This window comes from Papaver somniferum, unplaced genomic scaffold, assembly GCF_003573695.1.
Source record: "Papaver somniferum cultivar HN1 unplaced genomic scaffold, ASM357369v1 unplaced-scaffold_29, whole genome shotgun sequence".
In the NCBI taxonomy this organism is placed as follows: Eukaryota; Viridiplantae; Streptophyta; class Magnoliopsida; order Ranunculales; family Papaveraceae; genus Papaver; species Papaver somniferum.
Genome location: NW_020639929.1, coordinates 1,124,394 through 1,145,714, shown reverse-complemented (window position 1 = coordinate 1,145,714; position 21,321 = coordinate 1,124,394). Strand labels below are relative to the sequence as shown.

General features: G+C 37.6%; 1 protein-coding gene across 1 annotated transcript; it reads right to left on the bottom strand.

Annotated features, from left to right (window-relative positions):
- Positions 1-17,789: 17,789 nt before the first annotated feature.
- LOC113341361 lies at positions 17,790-19,641 on the bottom strand. The gene is made up of 4 exons (XM_026586268.1): positions 19,477-19,641; positions 18,975-19,420; positions 18,499-18,657; positions 17,790-18,378 (listed from the first exon to the last, which is right to left on the bottom strand). The coding sequence occupies exons 1-4, from the start codon at positions 19,639-19,641 to the stop codon at positions 17,790-17,792; spliced, it is 1,359 nt and encodes a 452-aa protein (XP_026442053.1).
- Between the last annotated feature and the right edge of the window lie 1,680 nt (positions 19,642-21,321).

Genomic DNA, 21,321 nt, shown 5'->3' with positions numbered 1-21,321 from the left:
GTGAGTTCACTGTTGTACACCTGATATATCCATTCACCATTTTAAATAATTTTATTCATTGTGTTTGTTTCTTTCTCTTACATTTCCAACTATTCACCTATCTGTTAATACAGTATTGGTTTGCTGAATACAACAAAATCATGAAGCCAAGAAATGAGGAAGGTGTGCCAAGGCTTCTTAGGTGGATCATCATCGACGTTAGTAATACAATCGAGAAAGACTTGAATGATGCCATGAAAAAGGTATCTCAAAAAAATTTCTTAGAATAGTATATGTACATTGATATACACCTTTAATAAGGTGTACATGATTGTACATTGTTGATAGATTTTAAGAAATTTGTCTTGTGTACAACAATTGACACTCTTTCAACATGTGTAAAAAATTGTACACCTGTGATCAATGTTGATACTTTGGCATGTTTTTAGATGCAACCAGGATGGGTGAAGGCTTATACTGATGAAGAGCGATTGCTTTTGGATGAGTACCGGAGGCAGAAACAAGAAAATATCATAGATGTTGGGAAAGAAAAGCTGCACATTTCAGATATGCGAAGAAAGGAGTTGGATGAGGAGCTTACTGAAGTTCTGGATAGGCAAGAAAGGCTTCTTAGTTTCATTGAAGAGAAAAGACTAAAAGTTAATGAAGTTGGTCTAATGAGCTTGACAGAAAGAGAAGCTAATGATTTCCGTAATTACACTTTGCATGAAATATTTAAATGTGCAAAGGAAATACGGCTTGAAACTGAGGAGGAGGAGGAGATTGAGGAGGAGGAGGAGGAGGAGGATGAGGATGATAGGGAGGAGCACAAGGAAGATGATGAGATTGAGGAGGATGGGGATGAGGAGAAGGAGGATGACAAGGTGGAGGAGCACAAGGAAGATGATGATGATGGTGATGACAATGACAAGGAGGAGCACAATGAAGATGGTGATATGCATGATCATAATGATGATTATAATGATGATGGTGATGGTGATGACAATGACAAGGAGGGTAGTAAGGGTGGTGATATGCATGATCATGACAATGGCAAAGGTGGTGATGACGAGCATGGAACTGAATCTGAAAGGAATGAAGTTCCGTCTGAAACTCCTGAAAAGCAAAGGTACAACATAACTTTTTTAAAATTTTCAAGTCATTTATTTTTTTATGTGTGTACATAGTCGTACACCAGTGTGTGAAAGCTAATACCTTTTCTCAAAACTTGAATATTTTTAGCACTCCTTCACCAAAGACCAATGAGGAAAATGAAGAAGAGGATGGCAATGATGGAACAAGCCAAGGAGTTGAGTCTGAAACTGGTAACAAGCCGAGGTATATGTGTAGCTCGCATTTCTTCTCATTTTCTATGTATGTGTACCAATATGTACACCTTAGTGATTTCTCATTTTCTAAAAAAATTGCATTTTTTTCAGCACTCTTCTGCCAAAGGAAGTTGAAATCCCTGAAGGTCAAGAAGAGCATGTGAAACTTAATGACCAGGATACTGCTCAAACTGATGAAATTGACAAAGTAGCTGGGTGTGAAGCTGCTAACAAGCAAAGGTATAAAGAAAATGATCTCACCTTATATATTTTATTTTATTTTGTTTCCAGTATGTGTGTACAAGTATGTACACCTTTATGACTTCTTCTGAATTTGTGTACATACCTGTACATTGGTGTAAAACTCTATACACCATTGAAAATTCTCATAAAAATTTCATAGTCGTACACCAGTGTGTGAAAGCTAATACCTTTTCTCAAAACTTGAATCTTTTTAGCACTCCTTCACCAAAGACCAATGAGGAAAATGAAGAAGAGGATGGCAAGGATGGAACAAGCCAAGGAGTTGAGTCTGAAACTGGTAACAAGCCGAGGTATATGTGTAGCTCGCATTTCTTCTCATTTTCTATATATGTGTACCAATATGTACACCTTAGTAATTTCTCATTTTCTAAAAAAATTGCATTTTTTCAGCACTTTTCTGCCAAAGGAAGTTGAAATCCCTGAAGGTCAAGAAGAGCATATGAACCTTAATGACCAGGATACTGCTCAAACCGATGAAATTGACAAAGTAGCTGGGTGTGAAGCTGCTAACAAGCAAAGGTATAAAGAAAATGATCTCATCTTATATATTTTATTTTATTTTGTTTCCAGTATGTGTGTACAAGGATGTACATCTTTATGACTTCTTCTGAATTTGTGTACATACCTGTAGATTGGTGTAAAACTCTACACACCATTGAAAATTCTCATAAAAATTTCATTTTTCAGTACTTTTATGCCAAAGAAAAGTGTAATCAATGAAGATAAACAAGACCAAGTGAACCTTGATGACCAGAATGTGATAGATGGCACTCGAACAGCTGAAATTGATGAAGCTACTATAATTGCAGCTGAAGCCATATGTCAGTTGGATCCTAAAGAATCCCTTTTACTCACACAAGGAGAAGAATCACAGAATGAGACTTATACATCAATTGAGGACCTTCTAGATAACTTGTCTGAAACTGTATTCGTAAAGCTTGAAAAAGGTTGTTACAGAACGACACCATCTGAAGTGAAGGAAAAGATGGCAACCATGATCCGCCACGATTGTCCAAGCTTTGCATTATTAAGCCAAGAAGATCCAAAAGAAGAGTCGTCGCAAAAATCATTATCCAATGAAGATGTATGAGAAAGGATCATTGAAGAAGCAGTGCAGTTCATTAAACAAAATCCTAGTGAATTTTTTAGCAGCCAAGAGGTAGAAGAAGAGAAGACCACTCCAGTGAGGACAAGAGCAGTGAGGATGAAGGAAGCAGAGATGTTGAAGACACAAGCCGCTGGAAAGTTGTCCAAGACACCACAAAAGAGAAATGCAAAAAGAAAGCTAGATCATGAATTCACTGCCGAGGGTAAAACCAAACGAGTTGTGATAAAAGAAGATCCAAAAGGCAATGGGATCAAAGTGGGACAAGAATCAGGCTATCTTGCCCCAATAAAGAGAAAGGGAGATGTATATCGTCCTCACAATCCATTGCCAGATGTTCGTCTATCACCACTATACCATGTTATGCAACCAGGACAGGACAAAAAAAGGGTACAAAAATTCTTCGACTATGCAAGCATGGAGTAAGTTCACAAAACACCATGATTGAATCTTATAAAAAAAATTATGTGCACAACTTTATACACCATGTTAACATTTCCTTTATGTTTCCGCAACTCTGTAGCTTGGCAACTAACAAGACTGGATGATCCAACAGTCAAGGAAGATATTTTGATTGTTGGAAGAGTACTTCGTGAAATGAGGTTCAACAAGTATCTGGACCAAGAGGTACTCCAGTTCTACATCCATCGACGTAGAAGAGCACTTGTCAAAGATAGCATTCATCATCCAGATGACAAAAAGTACCTGAGCTGTGAAATTATGAGTCCTACTGCATGTGTAAGTTTCTCAAAACAAAGAAGAAATGTCATATATAGTTACTTTAATATTATGTACATAGTTGTACACCTAATTGACATGGCGTGTTCTATGTGCTGTGAAATTATGAGTCCTACTGCATGTGTAAGTTTCTCAAAACAAATAAGAAATATCATATATAGTTACTTTAATATTATGTACATAGTTGTACACCTAATTGACATGGCGTGTTCTATGTGTTTTTAGATTTCTTTAGTTGTGTACATTGATATACACCAATATGAATATATGATTGACACAAGGTCTGTTAAGTGTTGATTGTTAGATTTATTTAGCTATGTACATAGATGTACACCAATATGCATATATGATTGACACATGGTCTGATAATTCTTGATTGTTAGATTTATATAGGTGTGTACATAGGTGTACACCTGTATATCATACGTGGATATACGGTCTGTTTTCAGGCCTACAATGTTTGATTTGTTAGTTTCAGTAGTAGTGTACATGCTTGTTAGTTTTCTGATTAAGGTGAGCCTAATTAATTTTCTTTTCTAACAAATTATTAATTGCAGTACTATGTCAAGTATAATGTCACCAGCGAGGTGCAAAAGTTTGTGGTTGATTTCATACGAGACATGCCTGAGAATCTGGAAGTTCTTGTAATCCATATAAATCACTCTACAGATCAAACGAGGATGGGATTGCACTAGTCGTTTTTGAATTATGATTTCGAAGCTAAGGAATGGAAATGGTATAACTCGTTACACTCAGAAAATGAGCAGTCATATAAAGACGATGCAAATAAACTAGCAGATGTGGTACAAGTGGAACTCAATAAGAAGAGAGCATTGAAGGGTCACCCACCTATAGATAGAGCTGCACAAGACCCGGTCCATTTTACTTGTACCGGTCCGGAACCGAAAGAACCGGAGTTGAACCGAACCGGACCCGGAGTTACCGGTACATGTACCTGTTCTGAAAGTTGATACCCGGAGTAGGCCGGTACAGGTATTGGTTCTTGGGGTAGTCCCGGCCTGTACGGGACCCAAAGTCCCGGTAAATTAAAGCCGTTGATATTTTCTATGATATTAGATCCTAACCGTCCCTCCTAGGTTTAGTCTATCTACTATCTTCGACTTCACTTCGAGCCAATTTCATTTATTTTTTTCTTTCTCTGTCTGAAAGAGAACAGCAACAGACAGTCTCACTTAGGGTTTCAGTTTTCACTCAATCTCCACAGATCATCAAATCTCTTTGTTCATAGGTATCAATTTTTACTCCCCCACAAATTCAAGGTTAGTCCTGGTTTGAATCTCAATTTTGGTTCTCTTTGTTTACATAATCTGGTGATTAGAAAATTTAGAAATTTTCTTTGCTTTTTTTTTCTACCGAATCTCTATAAAGTGATTGATATTTTATGGGTTTCTTATGGTTTCTATAATTACGTAGTTTGAATGAAAGAATTAAAAAGAATTATGAAACCCTAACTGAATCTTGGGTTCTTGTTTAATCATGAATGCTTTATGAATCAATTCGAGTTTTAAGATTGATTGTGATAGACGCATTTATGTGTCTAATTTGTCCCAATTGTTTATATTGTTAGTGCTCGATTTTGTACTTATTTGGTTATTTTATGTCTTTGTAGGTGTTTTTGGAGAAATAAGCTTTTGCGGCGAAATTGGCTCAAAATGTGGCATTTGAACCTCCGTAGATAACGTACCAGAAGCACCCCAGAAGTATGTTGGAAGCACCCTAGAAATACCCCGGAGGAACCCTGAAAAAGTGTTGAAAATATCCCAGAAAAATTACTATTTGCACCCAAGGGGAAAGTATTATTCGGACTCTCACTATGGATAAGGGGCACCCATTTCAGGGCATGTACTAAAGGGACTCTCGAACTGGATAAGGGGGAGGTCATCTTCATAATTCAAATCTGAAAAAAAGGCGGGAAAACTTGGTTTCACGCTGTTGATTTTGGAAGCAAATTGTTTGAGCTGTTCAGGGAGATTCAATGCTGCAAATCGATTGGGATGAACTTCCCAGACAATAACAAGCCCAGTACAATCGATTGGACCCATCCAATTGGGCTGGAATGGCCGAGAGAGGGTTTCAAAGTCCCAACAGAGAGACTTGTTCTGTTTCGAGTTTAGAAGATTTTTGAGAGATTTCTGGAGGACTTTGACGCTGGATTAACATGTACATGGTCCTATTCAAGTCTAGGGAAGAGTTTGGTAGCTATTATATAGCTAACAACACGTGAAAAAAAAGAAAACAGAACTGATTATCGTTTCAACCTCAGAGAAGAAAAAGAGGAGATTTCATCGGGATTTGATGACCCTGTTGAGTTATAAAAAGGTTGGGTCGAGTCATAAGAAGGGTTAGAAAGTTTTAGGAGAGAGTTAGGAGGAGTTTAAAGACGAGAAGAAGAATTTACAGGAGGTATTGTTGCTCCTGCTGCTGCTGCTCGAGGAGGAAGAAGAAGACGAAGAACATACTCGCAGAGTCCGTCGTTCTTCGACAGTCTTAAAAGCAGAACAAGTATCGTTCTTATACAGCATAAAGGGCTTATCGTTTACAGCAGTCTCAAAAACACTTACCCTTTTGTAACAGTGACGCTGTAACACTTCTGCAGCGTTGCTAATTTCAATTATCAATTATTTTCATCAATAAAAACACTTATTTAGCCATGAATACATCTTGTGAGTGTGTTTTCGGGATGAGGAGCTAAACCCATTAGCCAAGGCGACGGAGGAAGCCATTGTTCCACATTAATTGGTATAATTCTAATTTTAATATTTATTTGCAATATTTTTACATGATTATTTGCATGGAATTTATATTGGTTAATTGATTTTTATTGAATAATTGTGATTCGTTTTGATGGAGCATGCTTAGTTTAAGAGTTTTGATGTTTCATGCTTGGTGTTTACATTTATTACTTCAAAAATCTACAAAAGGCATAAAATTAGAAGCACTCTAAAAGAAAAATTGCATGAATATTAATTATTAGAATTTATCAAATAATGGGTCAATGGTGGAATCCAAGTCTTGGTGTTTTTCTCTATAACTTTGAACAGCTCTTTTTATTTGCTTGTTTAATTTAAATCTAAAAATTGTTTTCTTCACAAGTCTGAAAAGAACCCAGTTTTTACCACAACTACAACATCATTTGAAAATCCATCAAATTTTTGGCGCCGCCGACGCGGACCTGTGTTTAGTTAGCATTTTTTTTTAGATTTTTTTTTTTATTTGTTCTTCTTTACGTTTCTGTTTTTTTTTTGTCTTTTTCTTTCAGATTCTTGAAGTTGGAGCGAAAGAAATTTTTTTCCAAAGTTTTTGGTGGACATTTAAAGACTTGGAGTAAAAGGCAAAGCAAAAGGAGCAAAAAAAAAAGAAGAATTTTATTTATTTTTTTGATAAAAAGAGAGAAAAAAAAGAGAGACATTTTTATTTTTGTAATTTTTTTTTAGACTTTCTTTTCTTTTGTATTTTTTTTTATGGACTTTGGACATTAATTTTAGGACATTTTTATTTTTATTTTTAAACCCTACGGAAGGGTATCCTTAAATACAAACTGTTTGCAGGGAAGGACAGTGATTACAATATCACCTCGGCCCCTCGGGTTCGTACACGACATAGGAGTCGTGGCCCGAGTCGACTTCAGCGGTTCTTCGCCCGTCTGGTACGGGAGGTAAAATTCTAAACACCCGCGAATATCCTACAAGAGGGTTACTGTACTCCTTAAGGTGAATATATGCTGAGGACTTGAATATGCATTGTTTTTAAATTCCTAGTAAAGGGAAAGTACTGGACCATATAAGATAAGGGTTCGGATTTCATGACCGCTCCCTTCTTGCCCGCCTTAGGAAAACGAAACCTAAAGCGAACCTAAGCCTAAAATTTGGACTAGAAAGAGACCTATAGGGTATCGAGCTTAACAGGACAATCATTCGAAAAATATTGGTTACTCTTTTAAGAACACCTCGAAGTTCTTGACGGTTTCTGCGAGTTGAATGCGTGACTGCGCCGCATTGGATCGGTGAGGTTTTGGGTATCAAAGCTCCACTGAGCTTCCCTCGCCTCGATTCAACTTGCTTTAACTCGGATTGATTCCAGAGGGGTTTGCTTAAATTGTAACGAATTCCCTTTCGAAGGATTAGAAGCTGGTCTAGAAACAATCTAAGTGGAGCCATCATTCTTGTTGTTTGCTAGAAATCTTTAGGTTTGTTGTGGTAAAGTCGAGTCAGCCTGCTGTGTGTTTGATAGAACCTTCCTGTTAGGATTTTTATTTCTTTTTGAATTCTTTTTAGTGTATGCCCGATTTTGTTAATAGGGCTTGGAAAAGAGATACTCTAAGTCGATTGATTAGCGAAAAACCTAGTAGTTCTTCTGATTTAAGCAGGGAGCTCGAAGACTCTTCTTTGGAGAGCCCTGTTTTTTGAAACTTCAGTTTTGAGAACCTATCTATTCGTGAGGAAAGTACCCCTAGTACTCCAGTTGTGCCAACGATGGCAACTTTAAAAGATTACATGTTCCCAACTAGGACCAACCGAGCTTCATGCATTAAATTTCCAGCCACTACGGCTAATTTCGAGATAAAACCTAGTATTCTTCAGATGATCCCTATATTCTTAGGAAAAGATGATGAAAACCCTTATTTTCATATTAGGGACTTTGAGGAAATTTTTGGGACAATTAGAATAAAAGACCTTACTGATGAAGTCTTGAAACTTAAAATGTTTCCCTTTTTCTTGAGAGATAAAGCCAAGACCTGGCTGAACAACCTACTATCTGAATCTATTGAAATATGGCAGGAACTTATCGCTGCCTTCTATATGAAATTCTACCCTAAGCATAAAACTGCAGCTGTTAGGCAGAAAATTAGTGCTAGTGTGCAACAAGAGGGAGAGTCTCTTTATAGGTTTTTAGAGCGATTCAATGATCTCATATCTCAGTGTCCTCACCATGGATTTGATAATATGAAACTCGTACAGATTATTTATGATGGTTTAGACTATTCGACCAAAGCCGTGGTTGAGTCTATGTGCGCTGGTGAGTTCACTAGTAAAAATGCTGATGATGCTTTTACCTTCTTAGGAGCTATCGCTGAAAAATCCCAACAGTGGGAATCTTGTGTTGAACCCCCTAAAAGACTCTTAGTCAATAGAAGTAGCACCAATGTGGTAGATACAAGTTTTGGTTCAGATGCTAAGTTTGCTGCTTTATCTAGAAGTTTAGAAGCTTTGGAAATGGGTCAGTCTAAAAATAGGTCCCTTGTTGAACCTAATAGAGCCTCTCAAGTCTCTAGTTGTGGAATAGAGCCCGATAATTCATTTTGGGAAGGTCCGGTTAGTGAAGAGCAAGCCCATGCTGTCTATAACAATGCTAGGTTTGAGAACCGTCAGAAGTTTGACCCATACTCAGAAACCTACAACCCTGGTTGGAGAAACCATCCTAATTTCTCTTGGTCTAAGGGCCAGAGTCAAGGCCAGTCTAGCAATTCTCAGCCTCCCCCAGGTTTTGGTTTTAAGAACTCTTCAGGTCAAACCCAGTTTCAGAACACTTCCGAGAAAAAGATCTCTACCTTAGAGGATACTCTCACTATGTTAGCAAATAACCATGAAATGCTAACAAAGAACCACATGAGCTTTCAACAAGAAACTAGGCAAGAATTGAAGAATAATTCCCAGAGTCTTGCCAATTAGAACTTCAAGTAGGACAAATAGCTAAGTTTATAAGTGAGAGAGAAATGGAAGGTTCCCTAGTATACTGATCCAACCCAAAGGAGAGAAATCGTACAATCATGTGAATGCTGTCACAACCCTTAGGAGTGGAAAGAAAGTTGACAACAAGGTTGCCATGCCTGATAGTGAACATGCTGTAGTTCACCCTGCTGAGCCAGAAAATGAGGAGACTGATAGAGTCTCCAAAGAGACCAATGAGGGTCCTGTTGCCGGCTTTGTTCCCAGAGCCCCGTTTCCCCAGCTGCTAGTTCCGACTAAGAGGGAGTCCAACTTTAATGATATATTGGAGGTTTTTAAGCAGGTTAATATCAACCTTCCATTATTAGATGCAATTAGGCAGATTCCCTCTTATGCCAAGTTCCTTAAGGACTTGTGTACGCGAAAGCGTAAGCTCAGTGTCCAGAAGAAAGCCTTCATAGCTAGTCATGTGAGTTCTATTATTCAGAATACCATACTCCTAAGTATAAAGACCCAGGGTCCCCACCATTTCTTGCACAATAGGTAAGTACCGTGTTGAGAAAGCGTTGCTTGACTTAGGAGCCAGTGTGAACTTAATGCCATACCATGTGTACCTTAAGCTAGGACTTGGTGAGATGAAACCTACCCAGATAACACTTCAGTTAGCTGATAGGTCCGTTAAAATTCCTCGTGGTGTCATCGAGGATGTTCTCATAGAGGTTGACAAGTTTATTTATCCAGTGGATTTTATTATCCTAGATACCCAACCTGTCCCAGACCCAGAGAACCAAATACCAGTGATTTTAGGTCGCCCGTTTTTAGCCACATCTAATGCGATCATAAACTGTCGAAATGGTATTATGAATCTATCTTTTGGTAATATGACTATTGAGTTGAATATTTTTAATGTCAATAAGCTACATTCTGAGCTAGATGACACGTGCATTGAAGAGGTCAACATGATAGGAACCTTAGTTCCGAAGTCTGTACCAAACACCGAATCGGAAGATCCATTAGAGAGTTGTTAGCCCGTTTTAGCATGGATTTCGACGATGATAGCAACATTGAACAAGTAAATGCTCTGTTGGATTCTATTCCTATGTTAGATACCGATAGATGGAAATCTAGGTTTGAACCATTACTAGCTACCGAATCTACCTTAAGCCCTTATTTCGAAGAGCCTAAAGATCCTCCTAAGTTGGACCCCAATTATGCATTTGTAGGCCCATCTGAGATTTTGCCTATAACTTCCGATTTGGATAGTGATCAGGAAATAGGCCAGAGACCATGCTTCAAGAAAATAAGGAAGTTTTAGAGTGGACCATAGAGCTATGAAGCAAGTAGAGGATGAACCACCTGATTATAACTTAGAGAAATCAATTGACCTTTTTCAAGAACCGATGGTCTAGAAATTAGGAACATTGTGACTAGTTTATCTAGAGACACCCAAAATCTAAGTTTGGGGGTAGTGAACTAGAAGAAGCTCTAGAGTATTTTAAATACTCTCCGGATCCGGAAATTCAAGCCATAGTTAAAGGTCTTACGGAGAATAGTGATTACCCTAAATTTGGGGGTAGAGATTGTCAATTATCCCCAGTAGAAGTCCCTAACTTGGGACTCAAGCCTAGTGCATCTGAGGTATCGCTTGAGTCTATTCAGACTCCACAACCCGATCCTCCTGATACTGTCCAGGAGAAAATCCATATGTTAGAGACCCGTTTTTCGGATGAATCTGTTTGCCGAGACACTCATATGAAGCCCAATTGGGCACTCCAGATAAATCCAGTTGTCTTGCGAGAAACTTTAGATCAGGTTGTGCTCTTTCTGCTCATTTTTCTGATCTATTAGTGGCAGTTCTATTTGGTCTTATGGACCCACAATTGTTTCGACTATTGGTATACGACTTTGGAAGGTGAAAATTCTTTTTGAGGTATTTGATGTCTAGCTAATGACTATAAATTTAGCATTTACTGGGAGGCTCCCGCGTTCATGTGATACGGTAATATCCTTCCTTATTTCTTTTCCCTCCAGTGGTAATATTTCTCCTTGTTCATGCTTTTAATTTCATAGAACATTGAGGACAATGTAAGATTTAAGTTTGGGGGTGGGGAAGAAACACTTTTTGTCTTTTTGCAATAAATAAACTCCAGAGCCTAGAAATTATGCCTATTGAGGATTGCACTAACTAATCTAAGTGGATGGAAGCATTTTGGTTGTAGGAGTTGAGGAACCAATCTGATTAGATGGCAAATCTAAAGAGTCTATTCATAAAAGCACAGAGCTCAGGTGTTAGAAATAACATGATAGTTTCACCATATCTCGTTGAGTCCTTTTCACTTCTATTTTTATTTTATTTTGTTTTTAAACTATGTTTCTCTAAGTGATAGGTGGGGCCCACGATTCAAGTTGTTACCAATGCTAGGGTGAATTAGAGTGATTGAGATACCATGAAAAAAAAAAAAAAAAAAGTTGAAAAAGAAAAAAAAAGATGAAAAAAAAAAAAATGGTAGTTACCAAAAAAAAAGAGAAAATATTGAGACCAGACCATTTGACCAAAAGGAATAAATTCAATAAAGTCGACCACTGGTACCCTTGTATATGCCAGTTGTGTTGACCTAGAGTTAGGTTATCGACCACTGGTACCCTTGTATATGCCAGTGTGTTGATATTAGTCAGACTAGTATCTCAATCCATTAGGATAGGTTCATTTTGGCGGAGGCCTTCAGACAGATATGGGAAACACCGTTCACTTAGTAAACATCAAAACCATACATGTTTTTCTATATCCATCTTCTTGATCTATCCATGTGATTAGTTTTGACTCCGAATATGATGTCCATAGTGCAACTATCTGAGTAGATCTCTGTCACTTTATATGAATTTTAGTATGCTTGAGTGCAAACTCGTGTACAACAATTGGAATTTCGCATCAGGGTACTTCTTCCTGTAGTCAATAAGTATGCCAACCAAGGAGATTCTTTAGTGCCTTCCAAGGTTCTGCGTAGATAGTTAAGGTCTGGAGTACAGGTTTTGTGGGTATATCTCTGGTAAGCCCTCCCGAGACTATAACTCGGACACTAGGGCCACCTAGGGGTTTAAAGGCTTATTGCATACGCTAAATGCAATCGACGATGCCTGCGACAGTGAGTTAGGATTTTATTTTGTAGTTTTGATTTGCTCGGGACTAGCAAATAATAAGTTTGGGGGTATTTGATAGACGCATTTATGTATCTAATTTGTCCCAATTGTTTATATTGTTAGTGCTCGATTTTGTACATATTTGGTTATTTTATGTCTTTGTAGGTGTTTTTGGAGAAATAAGCTTTTGCGGAGAAATTGGCTCAAAATGTGGCATTTGAACCTCCGTAGATAACGTACCAGAAGCACCCCAGAATTATGTTGGAAGCACCCCAGAAATACCCCGGAGGAACCCTGAAAAAGTGTTGAAAATATCCCAGAAAAATTACTATTTGCACCCAAGGGGAAAGTATTATTCGGACTCTCACTTTGGATAAGGGGTACCCATTTCAAGGCATGTACTAAAAGGACTCTCGAACTGGATAAGGGGGAGGTCATCTTCATAATTCAAATCTGGAAAAAAAAGGCGGGAAAACTTGGTTTCACGCTGTTGATTTTGGAAGCAAATTGTTTGAGCTGTTCAGGGAGATTCAATGCTGCAAATCGATTGGGATGAACTTCCCAGACAATAACAAGCCCAGTACAATCGATTGGACCCATCCAATTGGGCTGGAATGGCCGAGAGAGGGTTTCAAAGTCCCAACAGAGAGACGTGTTCTGTTTCGAGTTTAGAATATTTTTGAGAGATTTCTGGAGGACTTTGACGCTGGATTAACATGTACATGGTTCTATTCAAGTCTAGGGAAGAGTTTGGTAGCTATTATATAGCTAACAGCACGTGAAAAAAAGAAAACAGAACTGATTATCGTTTCAACCTCAGAGAAGAAAAAGAGGAGATTTCATCGGGATTTGATGACCCTGTTGAGTTATAAAAAGGTTGGGTCGAGTCATAAGAAGGGTTAGAAAGTTTTAGGAGAGAGTTAGGATGAGTTTAGAGACGAGAAGAAGAAGTTACTGGAGGTATTGGTGCTCCTGCTGCTGCTGCTCGAGGAGGAAGAAGAAGACGAAGAACAGACTCGCAGAGTCCGTCGTTCTTCGACAGTCTTAAAAGCAGAACAAGTATCGTTCTTATACAGCAGAAAGGGCTTATCGTTTACATCAGTCTCAAAAACACTTACCCCTTTGTAACAGTGACGCTGTAACACTTCTGCAGCGTTGCTAATTTCAATTATCAATTATTTTCATCAATAAAAACACTTATTCAGGGATGAAATAGCTTTTAGAGCAGTAGAAGGGTCAGGTTTTGTGGCAATGATGCAGGTGGCAGAGCCTAGATTCAAGGTTCTAGGGCGTATGACAATTTATAGGGATGTATTGAAGATGTATGTAGAAGAGAAGAATAGCCTAAAAACTTATTTCTTGACATCTAAGCAGAGGATATTTTTGACAACGGACACATGGACATCACCAAATAATTATAACTATATTTTTGTAACCATTCATTATGTTGATCAGAACTGGAAGCTACAAAAGAGAATACTCATGATCTGCCAAGTTGAAGGTCATACTGGTAATGCAATCGGTGAGAAGCTGGTGGATTGTTTGAAGGATTGGAGTCTACAAGATGTATTTGGTGTCACTCTAGACAATGTCAGCGTAAACAAAGTGGCTATTGAGCATTTGAAGAATGTTTTCATTAAATGGACAGGATCACCAATTAGAGCCAAATATTTACATGTAATTCCATGTTACGTTCTATCATGTTCTGCATTCCATGTTACATTCTTATCATGTAGTGCACTTGTTATTCATGTAATGTCTTGCTTTAGATAAAATGCACTGAAATCATGTTAAGTTTGAGTTTCTCAGTTTTAGTTTGTTGTCAACTGAGCTACTGAAATATAGATATAAATGCTGACAGTTTCATGAACATAGCTTCTATGAGTATCTTTTTGTGTTGCATTTTTAAGCATTGAATTTGACAGTATCCTTTTTGTTTTGTTCTTTCTCTAGGTGAGGTGTGCAGCCCATGTTCTTGCTCTTGTCATAAAAGATGCAGTAAGGCTCTTTAATGTATCAGTTAGAAGAATAAGGTCAGTTGTAAAATACGTTCTTAGTTCTCCTTCTAGGCACGAAAAATTTAAACAATGTTCTTCTCTAGCAAAGGTAGATTGTAAGAAATCTCTGATTTTAGATGTGTATACTAGATGGAATAGCACTTACTTGATGTTAGATGCTGCTGAAAAATATGAAAAAGTTTTTGCAATGTTAGCACAGATTGATAAGGACTTTCAACAGAGGTTTATCTTTAAGCAAGAAAAAGAATCTGTTTTACCTACTGATGCTGATATTGAAGAAGTTATAGCTAGTAATGTTGTCATAGAAGACGTGTTTGAGGATATGGAAGAAGAGGAAGAGGTTGAGGATATGGAAGAAGAGGTTGAGGAGTTGGATCCAACAAGCAAGAACAAGGCAAAGCAGAATAAGAAGAAAAAGATTCCTCGTCAACATGTTCCTTATCAAGAAGAGTGGAAATATGCTAGAGGTCTTGTGAAGTGTCTAAAGGTATTCTTCGATGCTACTGTCAACTTTTATGCATCTATAAAAGTCACTACTCATATGTTCTTATGGCAATTGTTACTCATCAATGAACAATTAGTAGAATTTAGAAACAATGTAGCATCAGATCCTTTTATTGCTCGTATGTCTCGTCTAATGTGTGCTAAGTACCATAAGTATTGGGGGGTGTATGAATCAATGAATTCTGTAATGTTTATTGCTCATCTGTTAGATCCAAGAGAGAAACAAAAGGGTTTGGAATTTACTCTTAATTGTTTGTATGAGAATAATACATGTGAGGTTCAAAGAGTTATGAGAAAGGTGAAATTAGAATTTGAGAAACTCTTTGAAGATTATAAGTCCTTGTATTCAGTTCATGAGGAGGGGTCAAGTAGTGATGCTCATACTGTTGCTTATCTAGTTAGTGTGCAATTTGTTGGTCTGTTTGCTAGAATTCAATCAAGGAGGAAACAACATTGGGACACCCTAAGTTGTGTTGAAGAGGGAAGAACAACTGATCTTGACAGGTATTTGACAGATGTGATTGAAGGTGGAATGCGTGAAATAGGTCAACCTGACTATTTTGACATATTGGCTTGGTGGCAGGCTAATGCAAGCAGGTATAAGATACTTTCATACATGGAAAGAGATATATTAGCCATGCATGTATCTTCAGTGGCCTCTGAATCATCTTTTAGCACCGGGAAGCGCGTGCTGGCTCCATGGAGAGCTTCTATGTCTACAAGGACAGTCGAAGCATTGCTCTGTACACAAAGCTTTCTTCAAAAGCCCATTGCTCTTGATCTTCTATGTGACTATACCTGATGATGCTGTTGAAGATGAGGCAGGTAATATATTAGGTTTTATTCTATTTAATAGAACTTACTTTTCAAGTTTTCTTGTATTGCTTGCTTACTTTCTTGTTTTACTTTTTTGTTCCATGTTGCAGCCATATGGGATTCTCTGCTAAAAGAAGCTTGATGTAAACTCCGTGTCAGTGCAGCCAATGCCATTGTTCGAGAAGTCACCCATCCTTTGCAAGGATTGCATTTCATTTCTTGTCGCAGACTTATGGAAATGTTGTTTTTAGTACTATGTTTTAATGTTGAACTTTGAACTTAAAGTGTGATACATTGATATTGGGATGTTTTAAACCTTTGTTATTTTGAACTTTGTAATGTTGAACTTAGTCTTAGACTCTTAGGTTGTTACTTTATTGTCATACATACTATATTATTATGTGTTTCAAAATTCAGGTAAAAAACCGGTACCGGAGTGGAACCGGACCGGTCTTACCGGGACAGGTACAAGTCCAGGTACAGGTACGGGTCCTCAAATTGAAGAACCGGTCAACTCCGTGTACAGGTACCGGTTCCAACAGAAAACCGGACTGTACCGGCTCATGTGCAGCTCTACCTATAGAAGAGCACGAATTAAACATCATGACATGCCCTTCACAAGGAATCAACCCGGACTGTCTAATATATACTTGTTACTTTATGAAACGAAATATGAAGACAACAAAAGGTATGGAAAAAGGTCAACAGAGGGCCGAAGACATTTTTCAGCAAATGAGATCAAAATTGGTGGCCAAGATGTTGACAAAAGTCGGATGGTATGAAAAGGTGTGGGATATAGTGAAGGAAGAGGAGCATAATCAGTGGCGCAAGACTACAGGAAAGCAACCATTGAAGAGGAAGAAGAGTTTTTAATCTTCATTCAAGATCACTTTCTGAATTTCTTCTAAACATTTTTAATCATCAGACAAATTTAAGTTTTCAACTTTCTGTTTAAGACTTGTCACTATTATAAAGACCTTGAATTAATGTTTTTTATTAGTTTCAATATTGATGTTTTGAAAATAGACTTGTGTCAGTACTAAAATATGTATTACAGGTTAGGAAATATTAAGGTGTACATGATTGTGCACAGTTTCTGACAGAGTAGAAAATCTGACAGGCAATGGTACAGGAAGGTGTACATAATGGTACACATGTACTAACAGAAATATAAAATAGAAAAAGTAATAACCTAGTATCAATCATTAAACAACAAAAATAAAAACTAATTACTGCATTAGAACTAAAAAAAATGAATATTACTAAACAAAATAAACTAGTAGCATCCATTGTACAGTAAGGTGTACATAATACTACACATGTAAAAAGACAGGTAAGAAAAGTGAAGTGCACAGGAAGGTGTACATAATGGTACACAGATCCTGACACTAATTATCCATGAATAGAAAAATGAAAAGACATTACCAAAAGTAAAAACTAAAAAACATAGAATCTTTCAAACAAATCAAATATAATAAAAAGAATCAAGTCATGGGGCAGGTAGCTCTGTTGTGGTGACCAAGAGTGAAGCACTTTGTGCACATCATAGGCCTCTTTTGCTTCTCCCAAGCCTTCTTGAAACGTTGTTCTCTTCGTCTACCGGGTGGAGGCACAAGAATAGGAATAATAATCCTATCACTAGAATCATAAGACTACGGCTTGTCATAATTGGGGATTGGAAAGATGATCTCTTGGTATGTCCTGTTGTACCATTCAGTGGTGAAGTATGGCTCAACAAATGAATAGATGTCCTCCCTTGTAGATTGAATGGCAGCACAAGCATGTGCGCAGGGAAAACCATTTACTTGCCAACTGTGACACGTACAAGTTCTCTCCAACATATCTACAGAATGAGTTCGGGCACCTGACTTCATACAATCTTTCCATAGACTCAACAACAGTCCAAGTACGACCAATGTTGATGTTCTCATTTAGTAAATCCTCGTATAGGGGGGTGAGCCTAGTGTTAAAATTTTCAAGACCTTCTACCCTTCTCTTAGAATTCATCTGCATAACCTTCAAACTAAGATAATAAAAACACAGAACATAAAATCAAAACATGATATAGAATAAATACAAATAAAACATGTGTACAACAATGTACACACAGTTGCAGAATCATAGATATAACATGTGTACAAGTATGTACACATCAAGCAAATCCATGTGTGCGACAGTAAAAACTAAATGAATAAAACACTAAACATAAAACTCACTGTATCGCATCGAGAAGACCAAAAGCAGGCAGCTTTTTGAACTCAAGAGTCCAGTTATTGAATGACTCGGCAATAGATGAAGAGTGAGCAGCATATCTGCATATAGGGAAAAATGTATTTGCCCATTTATCCTTTGGAATGCTCCTGATATAATTAGCAACATGTCCACAACCAATTGCATGCATGCCCCGCAAAGCTTCTTCAAAGTTCGCTGTTGTGTAAGAGTAAGCATCTTTGTAAAATAAATCAATAACGGCATTGTAATTCGCATCACCTTTTCCAATAGGGAGATTGCACTTGATGTGGTAAAAGCAATAGCTGTGATATGAACCAGGAAATGCTCTTGGAATGCCCTGCAGAAGTCCTTCATGACGATCACTAAGGAAAACAATTGGACGATCATCAACCACTTGTTGAAGATTATCCAGAAACCAAAACCAATTGTCTTTGTTTTCAGATAAAACAATAGCAAAGGCATATGGGTAAAAACCATCATTTCCATTGCCACATGTTGCAGCCATCAAAGTACCCCCGAATCTACCAATGAGGAAAGTAGCGTCCAAGTAAATCATGGGCCTGAGATACCTATAGATATGCTTGCAAGCACCGAAACAGATGAAAATCCGCTTAAATCTTCCAGTTTCTTCATCAACTTCAAGTTTCACAAAGATATAAGGATTAGTTTGCTCAATGGCTTTCACATACCAATTTAAATCGTTATACGACTTCTCGTCGTCACCATATTGATCTTCAAATACAGCTTCTTTCCCTCTACGGGCATGGTGATACTTAATATTGGACCCATAAGTCTTCTTAAAGAGTGACATAATCTGTTTGGGTTTTAAAGTGGGATCACCCTGTATACTATCAGCGATCAAATGCTTAACTAACTTGGTTGTCACCACAGGACTCTTCAACCTCAAACCAACACCACAGATACAAAAAAAAATCTGGAATAATTAATGTGCACCATATTGTACATTTAATAAAATCTCAAAAACAACAACACACATGCAAAAAGAAAGCACATACCAAGCAAGAATATGAAATTTACACCACAAGTGCCATCCAAAAAGCCTACAATAAGTAATGTGCACCAAAATGTACACCTAAAACAAGTCTACATATTAAAACCTAAAAATCAATAACATGGATCAAAAAAGCAAGTGAACACCACTAACCTGTGAATAACGTTAGAATCTTTCAGCACAAACCGAGAAATGTCACTATTCACAGGCCCAAAGTGAATCCTCCAACCACAACCATCTTCTTCGCACTTCGCAGTAAAACGAGTCTTGTTGTTTTTAAAAATAAGAATCTTGTAACCAGTACACATCTTGTATTGATCAACATCAATCCTTACAACTTTAACACCACCCACAAATTCTCTACCAATATTGTCAAAAACATAACGCCATTCATCGATAATGAAAGGCTTGGCCTTGTCCGCGTCATGATCGACCACCCTTACAAGCTTAGGACTTTCACTTACACAGGAGTTTGAAGTACTAGCACCAGAACTACTTCTACAACCAGAATTAGAACGAAACAAAGACCTTGAAATAGTGCTACAACCAGTATGCTTCGGAATCACATCAACATTCAAATAGAAATCTTCATTGTTCATCTGAATAACAAGAGCAACAAACCTTGAAGTTGTATATCACCTTGTATAAAAACTACTTGATTAGTATCCATATAGGAAAAACGTATACTCAAAGGGGAAAAAGACCTCCACTGCTCACAGGAAAAATGCTTCAATTCATAAACGGTGATTAAAGTATTAACACGAAATGCAGAAGAATGTTCACCATGATTCAAAACAGCATGAACAAACTTCTCAGACATATTTGATACACCTACATATAACAAAAGATATAATAATAGTTTCAGATTCGCATAACCTAAAACTTGAAGAGTGTACAGGAAAGTACACATTTAATCGAAGGCAAAAATCAAATAACAGTAAACTTCAAATCAAAACTATTCCATCGATTAATCGAAGATATAACAAAAGATTCAGAATATTACTAGAACACATAATTGAATAAACCAAAAGCATATGATCTAATATCAGTTCGATTTCATATCATGCATCATAACACCAAACACCAAAAAACAGTAATCAAAATCATTCCCCGAAAATCAAAAGCTAAAATACACCAAAAATCAAATCAATAACATACAAACAATAAGATGTAAAAAATTGAATTCATATCATCAACTGATAAAATCAAAAAAAAAAAACTAAATATCAGAAAAGAGATTCAACGATGAAGCAAAAACAGAAGTAACCTGAATTTGAATTCCATTAAATATCAGGAATTCGTGAAATCCAACATAAACTCTATGAAACTGTTAAATCGTTGTTACTTGTAAAGTTGAGTTCTGGATCATCTATCTCTGAAATCTAACATGAATTCAAATCTCTAGTCCAAAAATAATCCCGCAACTACACTTTACCAGTAATCTAAAGTTGAATCGCAACCAAATTTCTCTCTGAAACTGTTAAATATCCTACGAATTTCTTCTCTGTCTGGCTCCCTGTTTTGAACTCATGTTTGAGATCTGAAATCTTCGATTTAAAATCCTCGTTTTATGTATGGAATGGTCTCAAGGGTAGTTACGGGATATTGGAAATACATGAAAATCGGGATCAGTCACAATTTTGGACTAACTCGTCCATATTTGGGTTAAATTGTTTGAGACGGGACTTTTTTGGACTAGAGAGTACTAGGCCTGAGATGAGAGGACTAAAGCGTCCGAAGCCCAGTAACTTTTGGACTAAACGTCAATTTACCAACAAGCCCCCCCCCCCCCCCCCCCCCCCCCCCCCCCCCCCCCCCCCCCCCCCCCCCCCCCCCCCCCCCCCCCCCCCCCCAACAACTATCGATTTGACCCTTTTTGAAGACTTCCATCCAAGAATCTCAACCATTCAGTGCAATAAGCTAATAGCACCAGTCACGTATGAGGAATTTGAAGTGGCTTTAAAATTTATTGGATCGGAGTAGGCACCCGGCCCAGATGGCTATAGTGGTAAGTTCTTTAAAGAACTTAGCGACATAGCAGGCCCAGATTTATGGGCAATGGTTGAAGATTTATTTACCCATAACCATATCCAATACCCGATAAACCATACCCACATCATCCTAATCCCAAAAAAACAAAACCTGACATCAACGAGAGATTTCAGACCGATCGGCCTCTGTAATGTGACTTATAAAGTGATTGCCAAAATCTTGGTAAATAGATTAAGGCCGATCTTTTAATTCATTATAATCCCATTCCAAAGTGCGTTAGTACCCAATCGAGCAATCCATGATAACATCTCTGTGGCAGCTAAACTGTTTCATTACATAAGATCATCTTCTCCAACAAAGTCCCCAAAAGTGTCCCTGAAATTGGACATCAAGAAGGCATATGACAGTTTAGATTGGGGTTTCTTAAGTGCAACTCCAATCAATACATCATGACGTGCATCACAAGTGTCACTTATGCCATCAATATTAATGGCACACGTCACGGTCA